Genomic DNA, 20,401 nt, shown 5'->3' on the forward strand with positions numbered 1-20,401 from the left:
CCATCTCTGCCTATCACAGTGTCAGGGCCATGCCACCTAGGGCTGTCATTCCTTTTGTAGAAGATTTCATCACCATTTTGGACATCAAGTTGGTTATTTGAATGTATGTTGTGTCGTAAAGCCCTGGCTAGACGTTCTCCTGCTTCGGAATTCATATATTCCTGTCTTGCTAAATGTAGAACATTCAAGTTAGTTCTCACAATGTTTGACGTTGAAGTAGGTTCCAATGTTGGAAGGTCATTATCATAAGCATTGGGTAGACCAGGGTTGAATCCAAAAACTAGCTGATTGGGAGAGAAACCAGTGTGGAGAATTTCTTGCCAATACTGCCCAAGCCAAAGCAACCTCTGAGCTGCATTCACCATCAGCCATGATTTTACAATCACTGATTATTTTACAATCATGATTTTACAATCACTGCATTTTGTCTTTTGCATACTCCATTACTCCAGGGACTTTCTGCTGATGTTGCTATTATCTTGATATTGAATGCTTCCCCTAATGCCCTCATGTCTTCATTATTGAATTCACAGCCATTGTCAGTGAGAATTTTTCTGGGTGCTCCAAATAAAACAATCCAACTCAGAAATAAACCTATTACAATTGTAGTGGAACATTTATCCCCAATAATTCTTGCAGTAAAGTACCTGGTGGCTAAATCGACAATGACAAGGAAATATTTCTTACCCCATGACTTTAAATCCACAGTGATGGCTTCATTGAATTTAGATGCCATGGGCATGCAAACTACTGGTCTAGGTCTGGCTTTCTTGTGTTTGAGACAAATGATACATCCTTCAGTCACACTCTTGACAGCCCGCTTTAGCTCAGAATTCTTGATACTAGCATCAGTGATCAGCTTAATAAGTTTAGCTGCTGTAGGGTGCCCAAATTGCCTATGAAGCTTTAATGCTTTGTTATCTACATCACCTTCCTCCCATAGAGTTGTCAAGGCAATTGTCTTGCCCACCCGGTCTATTAAGCTGAGATTGGCAACTGGTAGTGGTCTGACAATGAGATTTTCAAATCATTTATTACTCCATGTATTTTAACCTGGTCTGTATCAAAGTTTATGATCATCTTTGCCCTTTTCATGGATTTCCTGCTCATCAACAATGGAATATTACACTCCACTACATCTGTCATAATTGTTCCACACATACCTCTAATAGAACAGGGCAGTGTGATATGCTTAATGGAAGGAACCGTACCACCATCAGCAAAGGTGAATGTGGATGTTGACCTCTCCTCCACAATCTTATCATGTTCATAATCACTGAGTCCACTCAAGAAATTCTCAAGCCATTCATTTCCACACACTGTGGTTGAACACCCTGAATCCAACACAGCACAATCTTTAGTCTTTTGTAGTTTTCCTCATTGGTCAGTATTACCTGCATAACCCATAAATAATGACAGGTGAACCATCTCTTCCTTATCTTCCTTCTCATCACCGCCGGTATTTTTATTTTCATAAGAATCTGGATGGTATCTGGCCCAATGAAATTTAGAACCACATATTGCACACCTCGACACTCTGCCATCATGACCTACAGGATTCTGTCTCCTTACTAAATAATTGTATCTAACGCTGTCACTCCTTCCACGGTCATGGTTACGCATACCACCTATCATTCCTCTACCTTGCATTCCACTGCTTGTATACATCACTTCTTTATTTTTCTCTTCTTCTTGGCTGATAAATACAGGCTCATTCTTCACAGTCTTTACATCACTTATTGAACTTGACACAGTCGAATTTACTCCACTTATTCCTCCGCTGAAAATACGACATGAGGTAGACTTCATGTTTTCATAATTCCCGTCCGTAACTGCAGACATAGCCAATTGGTGCTCATTATAATTTAAGTCACATGAAGATAATAACATGAATACTTTCACTGGACCTGGTAGTGTCATTCCTTGTTCCGTAAATTTAAAATATACATGCTCAAATTTCGATACGAAATCTTGAATGTTTATATCACAGGTTCTCCGAAGGTTATAGAGTTCATAAAAAGCACCAAATTGCCACCGCCCTGCATCTGCCAGGAACAATTCATCAAGTTTCTTTAACAACACCTCCATGCTATTTTCTTAATTTAAATCAGTAGCAGGAATTTCAGATGAGGCCTTATGTGTTTTCCTCAACAACGATAAGTGAATCGCAAGTGCTTGTTTATTTTTCAGGCAACTCCGTTAATTCACACCAGATACTTATATCTTGCTTCCAATTTTCATAAACCTTTTCACTCTAGTATAAGTGGCCACTTTGTCGAACACCCCATCATTGAAGCCATATAAAACTACGTTCTGCTATCAGTGTAAATGTCTGTTATGTCTATTCCACTCACTAGCTGACGAACAAGTGTCCGGTGGCTGTGCCCTGTAGCCATACATAGCTTCGCAGTGTCACGGTCGACACACAAGCCGACAACCCAGCTCATACATGTGATGATACATATTAACAGTTTGGATAGGGAAATTGAAGAGACCTATAGAATGAATACTCTAAAGAAAAACAATACAGGCCACTGAAAGTAAAGCTTAGATCACAAACAATTGCAGAGTAAGTACTATCCAGAACAACGAAATTAGCAAATAATGAACAATACAAAAATATATGGATAAAACAAGAAACGAGTGAAGAAGAAAAAGGAAAAGAAAAAGAACTTAGAAACGAAGAGTGAAAAAACGAAAAAAGAACTGAAACTGAAAAGAACTTTTTTTTTTTTTTTTTTGGAGAGTGGTGGACCTGAGGCTGAGAAAATGGTATATAAGGAAAAAGGAAACAAAGCAGACAGAAAAAGATGAGGAGAAAGGAAATTAGAAATAGTTTTTACCAATATAGATAGAATAAATTCAGGAATGAATGAATTAAATGATTATCTGCAAGCACTATTCAAGATTTTAAGAAAAAACTTGATGTTGAAAGACACAAAGATGAGTCACCTAAAGCCCAGCTCCCTTCCAAATTGGGAGAAAGAGGAGATCTGCTGACTATTTATAGAATCATGAAAGGAATGGAAATCCAAGATGAGAATGATTTATTAAAATGTGACAATGGAAAAACAAGAGGACACGAAAAGAAACTCAAAAAAGATAACTATAGAAGAGATCTGAAAAACAAAACAAAAAATACTTCCCACATAGAATACTGGATACCTGGAATAATTTAGATAAAGAAACAGTGTATGCAAACACTATTCTAGATTTTAAGAAAAAACTTGAAGCTGAAAGATACAAAGACGGGTCACCACAAGCATAGCTCCCTTCCCATATAATACAACTAGGTAAAGAGAGAATTCAGACAACAAACTTATTGAATGCAACACATATGAGGGGAATCCAGGACTAACCAGTGACTCAATGGATCAGGACTCCTTTCAGAATAGTATTCTGTTAACCAAACTCATTTAAAGCTAACCATAATCATTTCAATGAGGTATATTGCTGTAGTGAAGATATAAATTTATACAAAGGGCTCCCATATAATTCTTGAATATGTATTCTATCTTAACTCACCTGTGAAAGAGTTTCTTTCCTGCGCTGAGGATTGTAGCAACAAGTGTACATCTGCAGACTGGAGAGTTTTGAATAAATGTTCTGCTGCCCTTTTCCCATTCGTATATCTGCAGATATTTCTGCCTGTGATATAAAATAATGTGTCAGTTATATGTATCATATTTCCTTCAATACATGTTTGTGTGAACTGTGGTGACATGTTCCAGTCAAATGCAGATTATAAAAAAAAACGTAATTCCATTACAAATTCTAATGAAAAATTTAGGAATAGTGGTAATTTTTCTTTACATAATGTGCAAAATATACTTGACACATTTTATCACATACCAGAATGATATAATCAATGATATTGTTGAAAAAAGAACTAAAGTATGTCACTAACATGCATGATTATGCCACTGGTGTTGATGTCTGTCATGTCCTCAACTAGAGCAATGTCAGGCTTTTCAACCTTGACTCGAACTGTCATCAAAGGTTCTTTTTCTGGTGATGTCTTACTTGCACTGGTTTTGCTGCTTGACTGTCAAAAAAATAAAAAATAAGATAAATGAATAAATCCTCATAAATTTGACAATGTCCCATTTCAAAGTCTGATTAACATGTGGAATAAGAAGAGGGCCTATCAAATTATACTGAAACTATTCTGCTATTTATGTGGAACAAATGTTCATTTCACTAAGTTATGATAACCTTTCTACTACTCATTTTGTAAAACAGTGTATTTGAAAAAAATGGTAATTACCAAATTGTACAAACATTTACAGATACTTTCCGCATTATAGCAAGGATGGGTAAATCAAAACACACACACACCCTTCACTCAACACACACTTATCAAAAATCCTACCCATCTTAGCTACATATGCACAAAATATCATCCCTGTCCCTCATCCAGAGCTTAGGTCAGAGGCAATGCACCCAGACACAGCACCTCCATATCACAAAGAAAAACACAAGAAAATTAGAAAGAATCCAAAGAGCAGCGACAAAAATGGCACCCACACTATCAAACTTGACATATGAACATAGATTGAAGAAATTACAGTTGTCAACACTGGAGCAGAGAAGGGAAAGAGGCAATATTTTGACCATTTTCAGCTTTATGAAAGGGATGGAAGTTCTCGATAGAGATGACCTATTAAAATGGGACAAGAGGGAAACAAGAGGACACGAAAAGAAACTAAAGAAAGACAATTACAGAAGAGACCTGAAAATGAATAGTTTCCCACACAATGTCTGGAACAAATTGAACAGTGAAACAGTGAATGCCAGAACTATACACGATTTCAAGAAAAAACTGGAGATGGAGAGATATGAAAATGGGTTACAACAAGCATGGCTCCCATCCCGTAAAATACAACAAGGTAAACTAGGTAAATACAGGCCAAAGCTGGTTCCCAACTCTATTTTATGACATGGTAACCAAACAAACCTAAAAACTAAAACTTAAGGGCAGAATAAAAGAGACTTTATGGTGGCCTATGTTCCTCCAAAGACAAGAGCTTGGGATGAGGCTGAATATCAAATGTTACTGGACACAACTCTTCTCCTGAAGAATATACATATATATATATATATATATATATATATATATATATATATATAAAATACTGAACGAAGTACCAGTTTAGTCCTTATTGGAGATTTTATATGCAGTGAGATCAAATGGGAGGAATGGGAAGGAAATATCACAGTAGATTCCAGGGAATATACCCTGTTAACCCCTTCCATATGGTGCCGCACACGTAGGCGTCATGAGGAGCAAGTGGATTCGCGGCGCTGCCATATCAGCGTCTTGATTATATTTATTGTAGTCGCCCCTGTTTTTTTACATTCTTCCAAATGTGCCCTGAATCCCATTCTCTGTGGTTTTCAAAATTCGCGGGTGAAAGAGAGAACGATCGATATAAGCGGTGACTATATTTTATGATGCGAGTATTATTACGACACGTCGTACGGCTGGCATTGGCTGCTGCCCGCGAGATTTAAGTCCGGAGTGAAGTGGTTAAGTTTAGTAGTGGAGAATATAATGACCCAGTGGGTAAAGGAAGTGACCCAGGCAAGAGATGACATTCCCACAAAATTAGATGTTACTAACCAAAGAGCCAGACATCATCAGCTCCTTGAACTGCCTTTGCACTCCTAGGAAGTGACTACATAACAATTGAATTTCTGCTGGAAAATGAGGAAGCAAAATTTCAAGTTTAGAAGATATAAAAGTAGAAAAGAGGGAAATGTTTACCTTATTGTAGTATACAAAAAAAGGAGACTAAACTAAGGGGCGAAATATCATACATCGATGTTGAACATGGACTATACAATTACTGGATTAAAAACAGAGACAAGAAACAGGGAGGAGGAATCATGTTCTTGGCCAAGAAAAACTTGAATGTGACAAAAATTGTGGAGGGCAAAGGTAATGTAGAACTGATCATGATAAAAGTCGAAGACAAGAACATGAAAAGTAGAAAGTTTGTGGTGACTTACGTGCCCCCAAAAACAAACGCTTGGATGGAGAACGAGCATATGAAAACTACACATGTCCAATATGCTCCACACCCATCGCCTCAAGCTGACAAAGGCCTCAGTTCAGTGCAGTTCATGCAAAAACTGAGCCAACCTCACTTGTACAACTCAAGTGGGAAGACCTGGTGGCAGCATTTTTCCCCACCAAAGGGTTAGGCAAAAAAAGGAAATGAATATTCATAGATATGGTACAGGACAGTAACAAGGGGTGGGGGGGGCAGCATAACAGAGGGACAGTTGCAGTATAATAAAAGTGTCATCATTTCTCTATGAACAGAGACTTCCTCTATCACAGACAAAATGATGTGAGGCTCTGGTCTGTAGGGGCACCCCAAATAGACCCTAAAGTATCAGCTGCATGCTACTTTGCCACAATAACATGCAGCCAACCACTAGACACCAGCCTCCAGAAGCATATCCATAATTATATCTCTCCCTCCTCCATCAACAAACTGAAAAACAACACACTGCTGCATGCCTGATCCCTTGATATCCATCCCTCTGAATCCTGTCTCCCACCCGAGTGGACAGAGTCCACCTTGCCAGACTGCAGTGCAGCCACCATCCAGCTCTTCTGAGCTACCAGAAGAGGTTGGATGACTGTGTCAAAGATAACTATCCAATATGTAACACTTTGGCACATTATTGAAGACTGCAATATACATAACCGTGCAGCCCAACAAAAAATATGCATTCTATAAAGGATCTGTGGGAAAACCCCATTCCAGCCAAAGTATTCCTCTGGGAGGTGGGACTGTTCAGACAGACAGTCTAGGGAATGACAACAATAATAATTATGCTCAACAAACTGATCTCTCTTAAACTACTATATTCACATTTATCCCCTTTTCCTTTGTGAAGTGGGATATGACTAGAGCTCCCTCAGTTCTCCAGTACATTCCCCTCCCTTTGGCATACACTAAACAACTTCACTAGCCAATCCACTATAATTCTTCCTCCCTTTTTCAGACATTCTGCATGACACCCATCTAATCCTGGATTTTTAACAGTTTTCATATTTTCAATGCTAATTGTACCTAGACTTTTCTTAAAGCCCTGTCAATTTCATTTCCCATTAAAGTAATATTCCTAGCACCTCCCAGTGCCACAATCAATCAATTTCTAACCTCATCCACATTCAACAACTTTCTTAAATATTCTGCCCAGATTCAACTTACTGCCTTCATTTACATTGACATCTGTCCATCTGCACCTTTTACCTTTTCTTCACAATCTGACTCATCCCCCTTTACTCTCTTCACTTCCAAATTATCTTTTCATTCTTTTCCAAAATTCTGTCTAACTCCTACCATCTTTTACATCTGCTCTCCTCTTTGTCTCCTTTACATTATGTTTTGCTTCTCCTCTTTTTTTCTTGTACCTTTCATATTCTTTCCAAGTCCTACTTTGCAACCAATCCATACATGCTTGCTTCTCTTCTACTACTGCCTTTATCTCTTCATCCCACCATTCCTTACCCTTCCTTCTATTCCCTCCCATCTGCCTTAGCCACATACCATATTTGAACTGTCACTTCCTCCTTAACCTCTTCAATATGATGACATCTACATAGGTGTCATGAGGCTCGAGTGAGTATATGAGGATCCCGGCATCTGTGTCTTGATTATTTTGTAGTTGTAGCTGAGTGAACCCTGAATTCTGTGAACTAGTTTGATCATGTTTTCTGTGTTTATTATTACTCAGAGTGAAAGAGAATGAGTAATACAACAGTGACTTTATATATTTATAATGCAAGCAGTTTGATGCATCATACATTAGGCATCTAATGCTGCATGCAAAAATTTGACTGGTACTGAAAAGGTTAAAACAAAAAATTTTCTTCTAAAAACTCTTGTTCCCTCTTTATTCCTCACCACTTTCCCCCTTTTATTCCTCACCATCTCCTACCCTTCTCTCAGCTTTTAGTATTATTTCTTCTGTTCTATCTCATGTCTCATTCAATTTAACTCACAGCACATTTCTACTTCCCATTCTTTTCCTCCTCCTCCACTTTTCTTTCACTCTCACTTTCCCTTCTACCAAAAAATCAACTGACACTCCCCTACTCTCTCAACTAAAAAAATGAACATATATTTTTCCACATAGACAAGTAAATCTCTGGAATAGTCTAGGTGATATATTCCAAGCTGAAAAAACACATGAATTTGAAATAAATATAACTGGAAAATAAAAGACAGGACTCCACAAGCACAACTCCTTTCCTAAATATTCCAATAATAAACATAATTATATACATTTTGGTAAATACATACTAATCAGGAAGTAACCATGACCTGAAAAAGCTACACTGTTAATTCACCTTTGCTTTTATGGCTACATCTTTACTTGTGGCTGCAGAATGCTGTTGTTGTGGTTGATGTGATAGTTGTTGGGGTTTCTCCTCTGCTCCCATATTTGCCATAAAGAAATTTTGTATTCGCAGCATATATGGAACACACAGGACCAACTTGAAACTAGACACTCTGAAATCAACTGGAGAGAGAAATATTAACTGAGTATATATTTTTTTCTAATTCTCCCAGCTGCTTTCTCTATACAAAGGTGTTACAGTTGATATTAAAAAATCCAGCTATCAAAAATCCAGTTCCCTCAGATTTCCAGCATGGATTTTGGAGCACATCTTCAAATTCACAGTGTTGGCATGCCACTGTTTTCTGGGGCTGTCATTTGTGTTTTGCTGGTACTATACTCCAGAATCAGCTGTTGGGCCTTGCTTGCACCTGCTAATAGGCATTCCTGCTTGTTCTTTCTCATTTTGTAATTTATTTGTTGCTGTATATCCCCATTATGGATTCAGCAAGAAAAAGAGGTGGGGTAAAATGTAAACATTGTGCATTTTTTATTGCAGAGAAAATAGAAATGCTAAAATATCTAACAGTGGAGTGTCTGTACAAAACATTTGTGAAATATATGATATTGGCTCTTCAACAGTATATGATTTTATAAAACAAATTGATAAAAAAACAAATACTTATAAGAAAGTCATTGGCAGTGGGAAAAAGTTCTGAACAGGACCAAGTTCTCATAACCGGTTTTAATCTTTGCACAAATAAAGATGTGGAGAATTCTGGCAACTTATTAAAGGAACAACCCAAAGTGTTTCATGAAGAGTTGGGATTACAATACAACTGAATATTCAGAGGGTTGGTTGCATTGTTTCAAGTCAAAACATGATTTATAATTTTGTGCAGCGTGTGGTGAAAAACATTCAGCAGACAAATATGCAGCTAGTGCATATGTGGATGAATTTGCAAAGTTAGTGATGAACATTTGAATTCTGAACAAGTGTACAATACTGATGAGACTGCCTTATTTTAGAAATGTACACCAAAAAGAACTCAACTGAGAATGCAGAATCGCTATTAACGGAACGTGTCACAGTAATGTGCTGTTTTAATGCTGCAGGTACCCATAGATGTAAGTTGATTATTATTAGGAAAAGTTTACATCTGAGGGCCTTCCAGGAAATGAAACAGTTCCCTGTCCATTACCATAACCAACAAGGAGGGGTGAGTTACCACTGATAATACATTAGATTGGTTTCAAAACATTTTTGTTCCTGAGACTAGGGCTCAATGCAACTCAGTTGTACTAAACCTTAAATGCAAGATACTTCTCATTTTAGACAATTGTTTGGCACATCCAAAAACCAATCTTCTAGTAAAAACAATGTTTTTGTTGTTTACCTCCCACCCAACTGCACATCACTAATTCAACCACATGACAATGGTATTATACATTCAATGAAGTGTAAGTATCGATCCTTGTTAACGAGGCACCTAGTGAGTTCAGTTAATTCAGGCACCCGAGTACAGAATTTCATAACAAAGTTTAACATTAAGGATACAATGTACTGTGTTGCCACTACATGGTAGTCTGTGAAAACATTGACACTGAAAAATGGATGGCATAAATTGTGCCCAAGTTTAATGGAGCTTTCATCAAGGATAAATGAAAATTTTTATGGAACAGATGGATGTTGATGATAATGTGCCTACATTTCATCATTACACTGATTCTGAAATTGTAGATATGGTTAAAAGTCCAGAGAGAACTGCCTGTACCTGTACAGGTAGTGATAAAGATGACAGCAGTGGTAAAAATGAAGATGTGATAAAAAGAATCTCTACCGACAGGTTAATTACGTTGACAATTGAACTGCTGGCTGGATTAGAGCAATGAAGTTTTACAAATGAACACTAAATCATGAATGTTTACTTGCTCCAAGATAATTTTACTAGAGAAAGACCCAAGTATATGAAGCAACAGACACTGCACAATATATTCAAGAAAATTGCTAGGAAGCAGGAAGTAGCAGCAGCATTATCTACATTTTAATGATTAAAATTCTGAGGTACTATTTTATTTAGTTGAATTAAAATTCTGAGAATTTTTTTATTTTAAAATGCTAAGTATCTATTTTAATCAAAATTCTGTAAAACTATTCTATTTAGTTGAACAGTAAAATTTCATTTGCTTTTCATTTAGTGTTTTTCTTTCTTTAAAGGACTGTACAGGTAGTAATCTTCTGTTAAATAAATACAGCATATATAACCATAAAAAATCCAGAATTTTAAAAAATCCAGCAGAGGTTGCTGGATTTTTGAAGGTCATCCAATAGTACTTTTTTCTCTTTTCAAGTAAACAAATCTAAAACAGCTCAATCTTAATTTTGTGCATGGAGCTATAAAAAAAGAATCTTTATATTTACTTACTGAAAGTATCCTTCACTGCACTGGTGGTGTAAGTGAGGTCGATCATCCCACATTTCTTGTTTTCTTTTGTCACTTTTCGTTCCATCAGGCATACTATTCCACTCCCATTACCTAAGAAATACATTATTTTATGTAAAAAATCTATGTTTATCTCAAATTTCCATTGTTTGCAAATTCTAAACATTCCAATCAGGTTAATATATTATTACACTGACTCTTTTTCATCTAATGTGCATGTATTTACTTGTCTATCTATATACCCATTCCACTCCCATCCACCCCTTTCCTCCCTTTCATCTTAGCTCCTCATGGATGATAGGTCATCCTTGTATCCCACCCACTGCCCTGGGTCAGAAGCAATGCAGCAAGACACTGCACATCCACAGGCCACTTTACTTGATTGGCAACCACCCATCTCTGTCCCCTCATACAGAAAAATAGAGGACAGGGATAAATCATTTTTGGGCTGCGTCAAAATGTCATTCGCACATAACCACTCCCTACCCCCCCCCACCTTTTCCTTTCATCACAATATCATCTATATACAGCCATTCTCAACTCACTCCTAACTCAGGTACCTTACCTGCTCTCATAATTTTAATAACTACTTGCACCTCATCTTTTCTTCTTTCTCCTCTATTTCCCTCACCCATCACTGTAATTTTCTTAGCACCTCCCACTGCTACCACCACTCCCTCCCTATCCTCCTGCATATTTAGCAGCTCCCTAAAATATTCTGCCCATCTTCCCTTACCACCTCTTCCATTATCATCTCTCCATCCACACCTTTTATCTTTTCTTCTCTACTTGATTTTCTTCCCTTTACTTTTCTTAAATTCTTCCCAAAACATCTTTTTATTACATACATACATATACCAGGGGCTTTTTTCCCCCTTACAAGGGAGCTAGCCAAAAAAACAAACACATAAAAACCACTCCCACCCATTATATCCCTAACATAACCCACTCCCCTCCACCCTCTTCCCTCCCTCTTATCTTGGCACCTCCTGGATGATGGGTCATCCCTGCATCTTGCCCACTGCCCTGGGTCAGAAGCAGTGTCACAAGACACAGCACATCTACAGCAAAGCCACTTCATTATATCGGCAACCCCCCTCTCCGTCCTCTCATGTAGAAATGGAGAAGACGGGGAGAAATCCCTTTGGGCTGCATCAATTTATTTTTCACACATACTCCCTCATCCCCCATCCCCAAGCCACTCCCTTTTATGCATCACATCATCATCCATACACAACCATTCCCCATTCACCCCTATCTTCTGTCTTCTCCTGTCCTTCCTCAACATTCCCACCTTCCCAATGCCCCTTTTAACCCATCCATCCAAGGTTGACCCCTCATGTTGACTCCTTCCACCTCTGCCTTCCACACCTCTTTTACTAGTCTTTCTTCACTCATTCTTTCCATGTGTCCGAGCCATCCCAATACTCTTTCATCAACCCTATCTCCCAATTCCCTTTCCACCCCCGTTCTCCTCCTCACCTCCTCGTTTCTCGCACTATCCAACCTAGTAACCCCTATCATATTTCTCAAGCACCTAATCTCAAACAAATTGAAACTCCTCTTCTCTTCCTCCCTTATGTTCCATGTTTCTCCCCCGTACAGTGCCGTTGGCACAATCACTTCTTAATACAATCTCCTCTTAGCATCCATTCCCAATTGTCTATTACTCATTACACGTTTTAATCCACCAAGGCATTTACCATATTTTATGGCTTACAAGACGCTGCATCTTGGAAGATGCACCTTAATATTTGAAAGAAATTTCTTTAAGGAAAAAAAAAAAAAAAAAAAAAAAAAAAATCATTCTCATACAAGAACACGTTCACCATATACCCGACCACTGAACACAAAAACATAAGAAGCAAGGACAACACGTATTGGACGTATTGTTTACATTATGAAATCACTTGTCCGATTTTGATTGTATGGTGATGATACTAGTTGGTGATTAGTAAATATATTGTACATTTTTCATTGTCCAAGGGTGGTTTTATTTTCATAAAAATAAACTAAAAATTTTTAAAATATCCATGTAGAACTATAAAACTCCACTGCCTAATCATTTTTTTGGTAGGCGGTGGTCCAAAGTGTCTTTCTGCTTCTCTGTTACCATGTTCTTTGGCATATCATACAACTTGTAGCTTGTATGCGATAGTATAACTAAACCATTTTGATCAACTAGCCATGGGTGATAATTTTCAGGACAAAAAAGCTTGTGACACGTGTGATAGCCTGGTGGTAACTGATAAAGGCATCTGGAATGTATTTACCTAGTTGTATTTTACGGGAAGGGGAGCTATGCTCGTGGTGTCCTGTCTTCATATCTCATTTTATCTAAACTATTTTTAAATTTCATGTATTATTTTTGCCCACACCACTTTCTCATCTAACTTGTTACAACTGTCTATTACTCTGTAAGGAAAGCTGTTCTTTTTCAGATCTCTTCTATAGCTGTCTTTCTTGATTTTCTTTCCGTGTCCTCTTGTATTTCTATCATCCCATTTTATTAGATCCTCTCTATCAATAATTTCTATGCCTTTCATGATTCTGTAAATAGCTATTGCATCCGTTTGTGTGTAGCTTATGCGTGTGTGTTGCTATGAGACAAGGGAGTGGCCCGTTTTCTCCACACGCCGAGTAGGCTCCAGGAAGGATTATGGTATTGGAAATACTTGTAACAGCTAAGTACTGACTTTACATCATATAAAAGGCTGAATTAAATAGTACTTAAGCTAACATCATAGTGTAATGACTCAACACACAAATCCAGGTCGCTATCGGTCAAGTGTCCAAGCTCACTTGAGCCTGGGTGTTGCCTTACAATACAACATTTGTCTTGGAAGATGCATTAGCATTTTTCAGGGTATTTTTTAGGAAAAAAAGTGCGTCTTGTAAGCCGTAAAATATGGTACTCACTTCTCTCATTTAACATTCTACCTCCACCTCCACCCCCTCCACTCCTCCCTTTCTAACCACATTCACATCCAAGTACCTAAAACTATCCACTTCCTCCAGTCTCTCCCTTAATACTCACTTCCAGTCTGCTGCCACTTTCTCCTCTTGTACATCTTATCACCTTACTTTTACCGACATTTATCTCCAACTTCCATCTTTCGCACATCTTCCCAAACTCTGTCACTAACTTCCTCAATCCCTCCTCTGATCCTACTACAAGCGCAGTTTCAACAACAAACAACAACTGGCTTATCTCCCACTTTTTTTTATTTTCTTTAACCATCTTCAACCCCTGACCCACTACCCATGCATTTACCTTTCGCACCACCCCATCCATGTATAAATTGAACAGCCAGGGTAACATAAAACATCCCTGACAAAGTCCCACCTTTACCTAAAACCACTCACTCTCCATTTCTTATCCTAACACATGCTTTACTACTCTCATATAAACTCTTGACTGTTCTTAAAAGCTTTGCTCCTATCTCATATATCTGCAATACCTCCCACAGTGCCTTCCTGTCTACCCTGTCATAAGCCTTTTCCAGATCCATAAAAGCCAAAAAAAAAAAAAAAAAAAACATCCTTACCTTGTCCTATAGCTCTCTCATATATCTAACCATAAAAACCTGATCTATGCAACCCCTACCTGTCATAAGCCCATACTGTTCCTCACAAATTATTCCCTCAGTTCCACCCCTAATCTGCTCAATCAAGACCCACCCATAAGCCTTCCCAACTACACTTAACAAACTGATCCCTCTGAAACTACTACACTCACACTTGTCCCCTTTTCCCTTGTAAAGTGGAACTAAACAGGCACTCCTCCAGCACTCTACCCTCTCTTAAACATTAAATAACCTCACCAGCCAGTCCACTATCACTGTACCTCCTTTTTTTTCAGATATTCTGCATGACATCCAGCCAACTCAGGTGCCTTATGTGCTCTCATCATTTTAACTACTGCCTTCACTTCATCTTTCCTTATTTCTCCTCCATTTTCCTCACTCATCATGGTCATTTTCTTAGCACTTCCCACTGCAACTACCTTTCCCTCCCTATCCTCCTTCACATTTAGCAACTCCCTAAAATACTCTCACTGCCTTCTCTTCCATTATCACATCTCCATCTGCACCTTTCACCTTTTCTTCTCTACTTGATTCTCCTCCTCTTCCTTTCTTAATTTCTTTTGAAAGTATTTATTACTTTCAAAAATTTGTCATACTCTTACCCATTTCACATCTGTTCTCCTCTTTGCCTCCTTTATCTTATACTTTACTTCTGTTCTCTTTTTTTTTTTGTACCTCTCATATGATTCCCTCCTATTTTGTAACCAATCTGTGAAAGCATCACTTCTCTTCAACAATCTCCTTTGCTTCCTCATCCCACCAATCACTACCCTTCCTTATATTTCCTCCTGTCCTCTTTGTTCCACACACCATCTTTGCACATCTTGTGACTCCCTCCTTGAACCATCCCTATTCCTCCTCCACTCCTAGTTCTACTCTATCCTTCACTCCCTCCCATTCCTCTCTCAGCTTCTTGTACTCCTCGTTTTCTTTCTTATTTAAGCAGTTCACTCTAAGCACCTCCCTACCTTTGTCCTTTTCCTCTTTTTCTATCTATTCTCCACTCTCAACTTACCTTCCACCAAAAATTGATCTGATATTCCCCCACTCTCTCCCCTTAGAACATGTACATCCTTAACTCTTCCTACCATACTCCTGGTTACCACTATATAGTCCATTAATGCTCTATCTGCCACCCTTCCATCCACCACCCTCTCCCATGTGTACTTATGCTTGACTTTCTTCCTAAACACTGTATTTGCTATCATCAACTCTCTTTCGAGACACATCTCCACCATCAACTCTCCACTACAATTTTTCCTGGAACTCCACACTTACCAACCATTCTATCTGTTCATTTCCTACCCTAGCATTAAGGTCTCCCAAAACCACAACACTGACATTTCTCCCTTAACCCTGTATGCACTCATTTAAATCCATCCAATAAACCTCTTTCCTCTACACTTTTCTCACTACCAGGTCCATATGCACTTACAAAAACCCATATCTCCCTTCTCAGTTTCACCTTAATCAACATTAACCTTGAGGAAGCCTTCCACTCCACTACACACTTACATTTACATGTTTGGACAAAGAAATTATTAAAAAAAATATTAGTCACACTGATTAGGCCTACACTAGAATATGCAGCAATATTGTGGTCACCCAGTACCAAAAAGAATATAAGGAAAATCGAAAGAATCCAGAGAGCAGCCACGAAAATGGCTCCTGCACTTTCAAACTTGTCATATGAGGAGAGACTGGCTAAATTGGAGTTACCAACTTTGGAGCAAAGAGGAGAGAGGCGACCTACTGACCATCTATAGAATCATGAAGGGCACAGAAATACTCAATAAAGAGGACTTGTTAAATTGGGGGAAGAGAAACACAAGAGGACATAGAAAGAAACTAAAAAACATAGTTATAGAAGAGATCTGAAGAACAGTTTTCTACATAGAGTGGTGGACACTTGGAACAAACTGGACAAAAAAATATTGTGTGCAAAAACCATTCATGGATTTAAGAGCAAAAGAGACACTGCCAGATACAAAGGCGGGACACCACAAACATAGCTCCCCTTCCCGTAAAATACTGTTGACTGATTGATTGATTAAAGGTTATCTAGCGTCGTAACTGCAGAGGTCATAGATGCTGAATTATTAAATTCTAAGATTCAATATTGGGTATAGATAATAATAATAGTGATTTACTATGTATAGATGAAGGTAAATATTAATAAATCTAAATTCAGTATCAGGTATTAGTTATCAAATAGTGTAATGGTTATATATATATGGTGTTAAATTATGTTAAGATCTGAATAGAGTTAAAAGCTATTTGGTTTTAATTATTATTGTTATTACACATTTTAGGAACCTGTCCAAAGAGTCTAACTAGGCCCTTTGTCTGAGAAAATTTGAGAAGATTGAGTAAATATATATATGTAGGAGTATATCCAATGAAATGAGAGTAGTAGGATTATATTTCAATATTAATTTGTATTTGTTACTAAATTTGATCAAGTAGGTTAACTTCTTTTAAGAATTTAATGACTCCCTCATAATCATACTACAGTTCTTTTTCCAATATCTTGGCCAAACTATAGTTACCATCTCTCTCTTTCTTATTTGGGAAGTGATGCTCTCTCAGTTCTCTGTGATTAGGGCATTCAACCAGCAAATGTTTGAGTCATGGGGATTAAGCAATCTTCACAGTAAGGTTGATTTTCACCACTAATGAGATACTCATGGGTCAGCCTTGAATGTCCTATGCGGAGACGATATATAATTACTTCCCATTTCCTTGGCATAATTTCATATTTCCAAGGGTGTATATTTGTGGTGATCTCTTTCATTTTCTTAAGTCCCACTTCACTCCACTGTTGTTTCCACAACTTATGGATGATATTCGTGATGCTAGGAAGGATGTCTTTATAAGGTACTGTGCACCGTTTAGGGATCAGACAGGTTGCTGCTGACTTTGCTAGTTGGTCAGCTTTTTCATTTCCATAAATATGTACATGTGCTGGAACCCAGCAAAAAGATATAGTGATCGCTCTACATTGCAGTAGAAACACCCACTGTGAGATTTTCATTGTTAGAGGATTATCGCCATTGAAGATTTCTATTGCCAGTAATGCACATTTTGAATCACAAAAGATTGTGAAGTTGGATGTCTGCAGAGTTATAATGTGTTCTAAAGCAGTTAAAATTCCATATAGCTCTGCTGTAAAATTTGATGCTGCAATTGGTATTGCTCATCTGCAGCTAAAATTATCGCTAAAAACTCCATATCTGACGCCAGCATCTGTTTTTGAGCCATCCGTGAAAACGAATGTGGAATCCAAATGTTCAGTAATATGTTCTAAAAACTGTCCTTTAATTTCTGCATCTGATTTATCTTTTTTAAAACCTTTAAAATATCTACAAAATTTAATTATGAGTAACTTCCATGTTGGAGTAACTGGTAATTTAACCGGGCAGATTCTAAAACTAAAAGGTCTAGGATATTTTGGATGATTTTCATAAAAGTTATTAAAACAATTTCTATTGGGCTGTAGTAAATGCTCTTGATTCAGGGAGTCTGTGTCCTAAACCAATACCAGATGATAGATAATTGTCAGTATAGTTCTAGTGGAATCTCTCCAGCATCAATTAGTAAACTGGGGATGGGGGAAGATTTGAAAGCTCCTGTTGCCAAACGTATGCCATTGTGGTGTACTGAATCTAGGATCTTTAGATGTTTGGTTGATGCAGAAGAATAAATTTCACATCCATATTGTAGTTTGGTAATTATCAGAGATTTATGTATTCTTAAAATTGTCTGTCTATCTGATACCCAGTTTGTATTTGATAGAACCTTAAAGATGTTTAAAGCCTTTTGACATTTGGTTTTAATATGCTTCAGATGGGGGATCCAAGTAAGCTTTTTATCAAATATGAGACTTAGGAATCTAGTCTCTTTGACACAGGGTATTCTATTGCCATATAGATAAAGGTCTGGGTCTGGGTGTATCCCTCTAATGTGGCAAAAGTGCATGATTATTGTTTTGCTGGTAGATATTTTACATCCTTGTTTTTCTGCCCAGTTGACGATCTTGTTGATAACAAGCTGTAGCTTCCTTTCTGATACAGGCATATAGGTAGCAGCAAAGGATATTGAGAGGTCATCTACATATAATGTGCTTAATATCTTATCTGGTATAATATTTGCTACCCTATTTATTGCCAAAGCAAAAAGTGTTACACTAAGTATACTTCCTTGTGGAACACCCTCTTCCTGGCATCTCTTATCTGATAGAGTATTACCAATTTTAACTTTCAAATATCTATGGGATAAAAATGCTTTAATATATAGGGGTAATTCTCCTCGCAGACCACAATCATGAATGGTCTTAAGAATTCCATGTCTCCATGCAGTGTCATATGCCTTTTCTATATCAAAGAATACAGTTATATGATGTTGCTTTGAGGCATATGCTTCACATATGGAGGTCTCCAGCTGCATTAGGATGTCTATTGTAGAATGCAATTTTCTAAATCCACATTGTGATGGTGATATAATATTATTACGCTCGAGATACCAGACAAGTCTTGTATTTACCATTTTCTCCATTATTTTGCCTAGACAGCAGGTTAAAGCAATAGGACGGTAACTGGAAGCTGGATATGGGTCTTTTCCTGGCTTTAGAAAAGATAATACAAAAGTTGTTTCCCATATAAAATGTATTGTGGTCTATGGACTAAAAGAAAAACAGGGATTGGCGAGGTACATGAGAGAAAAAGAAGAAAAAGAGACAGCAGTAGAAATTCTAAATGAAATTCAGGGGGGGGGAAAGAGATTCAAGCATAGACTTAGAAGAGACACACAGAATCGGTCGCTACTCTAAAGATAGAAATCGACCTCTAAAGATAAAATTAAGGTCACAGATGGTAGTAGAAGACATCTTTGAAAAAGTAGGCAATTTGGCAAAGAGTGAAAAGTACAATAAGATATGGATAAAAAGAGAAATGAGTACTGAGGAATTAGAAAAAGAAAAGTCACTAAGAAAAGAAGCAAAGGAAAAAACTTGTTGAGAACGGAGACAGAATGCAAAGAATTCCATTGGAGAGTAATCGACATGAGATTGAAACAGTGGCACATCAAAACGAAAAAACCAAGGACAGAAAAGATAATGGAGAAGGAAGAAAATTAAAAGTGGCCTACACTAACATTGACGGATTAATTTCAGGTCTGAATGAACTCAATGATTATCTGTTAGAAGAAAAACCAGACATAATGGGAATTGTAGAGACTAAACTAAGAGTAATACCATCTATTGATATTGGACAAGGGCTATACAATTACTGGATAAGAAACAGGGACAAAAAGCAGGGAGGGGGAATCATGTTCTTGGCCAAGAAAGACCTAAACGTGACAAAAATTGCAGAGGGCAAAGGTAATGCTGAACTGATCATGATAAAAGTCGAAGGCAAGAATATGAAAAGTAGAAAGTTTGTGGTGACCTATGTGCCCCCAAGAACGAATGCTTGGAAAGAAAATGAACACACAAAAATGCTAGAAGATACAAGAAAATCACTAAATGAGATATTAATGGGTAAGGGTAACCTAGTAATTATGGGAGACTTCAATTGCAAAGAAATTTGTTGGGACATGACAGTACGAGGAGATGACGTGTGGGGCAATGTACTGCTAGACATGACCATGGAGTACACAATGACCCAGTGGGTCAGTAAAAACACAAGGTACAGAAACAATGAAGAGCCATCAAAACTAGATTTAATATTTACAACGGAACCTGAAATAGTGGACAAAGTCCACTACAAGACACCAATTGGAAAGAGTGACCATGTACTCATCAAAACTATACTAAAGGAAGAAATAGAGATGAAGAGGAGTGAAAAGCATAGGAAAGGAAGATTGATGTACAACATAACAGACAAAAACTAAAGACGTTCTTCCAGAATGCAAACTGGGAAATATTCTATATGGAAGAGACAACAGTGGAAGAGAAATGGAACATACTGTTGGATAATTACAATGAAGGGGTAAACAGGCATGTACCAAGAC

General features: G+C 37.6%; 1 protein-coding gene across 11 annotated transcripts in view; it reads right to left on the reverse strand.

The window, feature by feature from the left end:
• The window catches only part of Vps13 (vacuolar protein sorting 13C), a 1,483,510-nt gene that overhangs the window by 605,677 nt on the left and 857,432 nt on the right, over positions 1 to 20,401 (reverse strand). For all 11 annotated transcript variants that reach the window (XM_076210284.1, XM_076210280.1, XM_076210283.1 and 8 more), the window contains 4 exons: positions 10,788 to 10,898; positions 8,372 to 8,544; positions 3,908 to 4,045; positions 3,526 to 3,648 (listed from right to left, as the gene is read on the reverse strand). In XM_076210284.1, the coding sequence (XP_076066399.1) occupies positions 3,526 to 3,648; positions 3,908 to 4,045; positions 8,372 to 8,544; positions 10,788 to 10,898 (545 nt within the window). The remainder of the gene's footprint in view (positions 1 to 3,525; positions 3,649 to 3,907; positions 4,046 to 8,371; positions 8,545 to 10,787; positions 10,899 to 20,401) is intronic.

This window comes from Oratosquilla oratoria, chromosome 27 (assembly GCF_046742065.1).
Source record: "Oratosquilla oratoria isolate Oo_2021 chromosome 27, ASM4674206v1, whole genome shotgun sequence".
In the NCBI taxonomy this organism is placed as follows: domain Eukaryota; kingdom Metazoa; phylum Arthropoda; class Malacostraca; order Stomatopoda; family Squillidae; genus Oratosquilla; species Oratosquilla oratoria.